This window comes from Pterocles gutturalis, unplaced genomic scaffold (genome assembly GCF_000699245.1).
Source record: "Pterocles gutturalis isolate BGI_N339 unplaced genomic scaffold, ASM69924v1 scaffold9651, whole genome shotgun sequence".
In the NCBI taxonomy this organism is placed as follows: Eukaryota; Metazoa; Chordata; class Aves; order Pterocliformes; family Pteroclidae; genus Pterocles; species Pterocles gutturalis.
Window position 1 is genome coordinate 44651 of NW_010103018.1, and position 3862 is coordinate 48512.

The following is a 3862-nucleotide window of genomic DNA, read 5'->3' on the forward strand; positions in this document are numbered from 1 at the left end:
GTTAAGCCCTTTTTTGTCTGTTTTAAGATGAAAACTGAGCACATTTGAATTGGTGACAGTTTCCATTTGTTTCAATGGATTCAGAATTTTATCTTCTGGAATTGATGACATAGCTTAGGCAGACTTGTGAATGAAGAATGGCCTGTTTTAATTAGATAAATAATATTTAATAATAAATAAAAGGAATTGAGTCTCCTTGTATTGTGTAAAATGCTCCTTTTGACAATGTCCTAACACAAACCTCTTGCTCAGACTTTCGACAATGTGTAGTCATGTTACTGCCAAAGTTTATTTTAAATTGAGTTTAGGGTAAAAAGAGAGCTAATTGATAATGAGACTTGTAAATTTATTTGCCAGTTATAATTTAAGAGTTTTAATCCATGGTCACAACGGCTCCTATAAGCAAATTTATAGGGTGTGTTCACCTCAGTGAACACACTGATTTGTAGTCATGTCTGGCTTCAATCAAAAGCCAGTAATAATGTCTACAAGTTTGTAGCATGTGGTTAAACACTTGAATATTTATATACCCAAAGCCTGAGGAAGTGGTGAAAAATGGTGAAAAAATTGTTTTGCCTCATCTTGGGTTTAAATGTACAGTCTTTGAGCATTCCTCAGATGTTAGTATTGGCTCAGATGGTAAAAAACAAAACAAACACCCCTGTCCCGTACACCCCTATGCTCACACTTCTGAATGTAGAGGGTGCAGGCATCAGGATAATCACCCTGTTCCCTGATTGGTGTGAGAGTTAGGAAACTCCCGGGAGCAGAGTGGAAAAAGGATGGTACTGTATCTAAGCATCTCATAGGTTCCTCTGTAGGTTTAGAGAAGAGAGGTACCTCATGCAGGACTCTTTCTATGAAGGCATCTTGAGATGCAGGAACTGAACACTGAATGAGACCTGAGTTCTCCAACAGAAGGGCTGTGAAATGTTTGCTAACTCATTAGCAGAACCCTGGAGGAGTGTCAGAGACTTTTAAAACTAGTTGAAGTGCTACATTGGTACAGCCTTGTTTCTTTTGTCTCTGTACAGTCGAGCCTGTTTAAACCTGTCTCTTTGGGCGTTGGGCAAATAAGCTAAAATAGAGTAAAAGCATTTAAGTTGTGGATATTTTAAGTAACAACGTAACTTTGGAGCATTCTGTCCCTAAGGGCTGGGCAGGTTGTTTTTAAAACACTTGCTCAGCCTCTCAATCCAAAACTGCAGGTATTGGACTTTTATAGCTGGACTTGGTGTATGGATTTAATGAGCCTTCGCACTGACAGCGGGAGAAGGCAATCTCTTCCTGAGGACTCAATCCCAGCACTGTGCGATGGGTGGCTTTGAGAGGAAAAAGTAATGTAGACCAGAGAGGTGGTATAAACCAAATCGTACACAATGCAAAGTTGATTTAGTTAGTATTGCAGCAAGCCCATACTACCATAATATTTTCTATGGCATATAGACAGAAACCAACTTTGATGCTGTTTTAATGCAGCGGAAGTTGCCAAGGTAACAGCTTTCCCAGTACTTTATCTCATCAGTATATGCAGGAAACATTATCTGTCGTGAACATTAGAGTTACAATACTGTTTCTCAAGCATGAAAAATGTAAAAACTACATTTTGCATGGTGTTGTCAGACTTGATTATGCCTGAGCAGATATATATGTGCATTTATTTTTAAAAGAGTTGGTGGTTCATTCAAGTTTTAGGAGTCTATAATAAATTACATTTCTAGCTGATGGATAGCTCTGCAGCTAGAACAGGAAAAGTGGTGTATAGAAATACAGCTGCCCTAATTCTTGTTTTCTATCTCCAGGAAGCCTTGGAATCATGCCAGACCCGGGTTTCAAAGCTGGAGCTCCATCAGCAAGAACAGCAAGCACAGCAGTCTGAAACAGTTAATGCCAAAGTGCTCCTAGGGAAATGTATAAATGTTATCCTGGCCTTCATGACTGTCATCTTAGTGTGCGTTTCTACTATTGCAAAGTTCATTGCTCCTATGATGAAGAGCCGTTTTCATATCATTTGCACTTTTTTTGCAGTGACACTGCTGGCAATATTTTGTAAAAACTGGGATCATATCATTTGTGCCATAGAAAGGATGATTATACCAAGATGAAGCTGCTGGTCTGGCTGTTTTTTGTTTTTTTCCCCTCCCTGTTTTTTTAATGCTGTGTGTATACAAATTATTTTTTGTCAGTTTAAATGTGCAGACTGGATGGAGAAGACTACAAAGACTCTTGGACTTTAACGTGTAAATACATAAATGCATATTTGTTGGCAGTCTGTTGCCTGTTCAATCAGATTGTGTTTAATGGGCTATGTCTGTAATAAACTGCTCGCTTATGTCAGTCTTCTGCCTTAATCCAGCAGGTTTTCCCCTTTACAAACCCACACTCACAAAACATGGTATGATGTCCTGGGAGGGATCCAAGCAACTGCAAATACCAGGTGTGCTTTTTACTAGCTTAGAGTGCAAAGAGTGTGATCAGGAAGGAGTGCACCATAATGTGTATCAGCCCTGTTAGACTAATAAGTTAATTTTCTCCATGAATACAGTTAGAATAATAAGCCAAATTACACAGTCCTAATAGTTCTTGATTCTAAAATAATGGGTATTTGTATATGGGGTTTCTTAGTTTTCAGGACCAGCAAAACTTGATGCTTCTGCTAGTAACCCTGGGCACAGATTTATTGTTTGTAAATTAGACCAGTGATGGCCATTGACCACAGTTAGCAGTTGTTCTGTCCTGGCACTGTTCCTTGTCACACTCAGGAAACACATAAACGTGGCATAAGACTTCCAAAGATGAACTGAATTGAATGACAAGATCTCTGGGCGACTTTGTAAAGGAAGAGAGAAGCAAGTAACTGGTGGGTATGCTGGCATGCAGACCAAAGCACTCACTTGCTTCAAGCGCTGCAACCTGCAAGGGGAAAGGAGTACACAGAAAAGCAGCATTTAGGTTAGCCTTTGTTAGCACTGAATTGTTGGGATGCTCAAACTGAATGCAAAGCAGATAGGTGGTGGGACTCTGAGTACAGTGAATTTCTTTCTTGTGTCAGATTAAGGAATGTGGAAGAAGCATGAGGGAGCAGGTCCTTAGGTGGGCAGGGAGTTAAACTTCTGTAAATATACAAACACTGTGCAGACTCTACTGACAAACATTCCTGAATATAATGTATTAGCATAAAGTACCACTACTAGGGGACAAGGTTAGTTTTGTTTTCTTGCTGGAATTTATTTTGCTTGATTTAAGAACTGCAAAAAAAATTCCCGGAAATCTGCTTGGCTTTCAGCCATGATGTAAAACAAGACCTTTAATAATAATTAAAAAAAAAGCACCAAACAATCCAAACCACCACAACCAGAATTATTCTCCACTCTCCATTAAGTGGAAAAAAAGACACTGTTGCCAGTTATTTGATGTTGAGTGTTGCTTACTTTGAAAACAATTATAATGACCCATTTTCTTTTCACTTGCAGTATTTGTTATGCTGGTTTTATGGGGCAGGGGAAGGGGGGAAGAAGATTACTTGATGTGTGTATTTGTTTTTAATCAAGTGCAATAGTTGTTGTAGAAATTCAGAAAAGCTTTTTCTGAGGAAAGGGAGTGGGGGAGGGGAGGCAGGGGAAGAACTTTGACATTTTACCACAATTGGGTTAACAGTGAATACAGTTACTTTTTGTGGCTTCAGGGATTGAAGGAGGGACAGAATTAACAGCATAAATAATTATCTGACTCAGCATTTAGAAAATTAAATTAAAACACTTTAAAAATCATTAAAGAATTCTTCATATGTGCTACATCTTTGAACAGAGAAGTCAGGAAGGATTGTGCTGGCTTGCAGGCACTGGAAATGGATCAGATCAGG

At 38.9% G+C, this 3862-nt stretch overlaps 1 protein-coding gene across 1 annotated transcript in view; it reads left to right on the forward strand.

Annotated features, from left to right (window-relative positions):
- TMCC3 (transmembrane and coiled-coil domain family 3) overlaps positions 1–2178 on the forward strand; it is a 4840-nt gene extending 2662 nt beyond the window's left edge. Inside the window, exon 3 of the mRNA XM_010086521.1 lies at positions 1803–2178. Coding sequence (XP_010084823.1) covers positions 1803–2105 — 303 coding nt within the window. The 3' untranslated portion in view covers positions 2106–2178. The remainder of the gene's footprint in view (positions 1–1802) is intronic.
- Positions 2179–3862: the final 1684 nt, after the last annotated feature.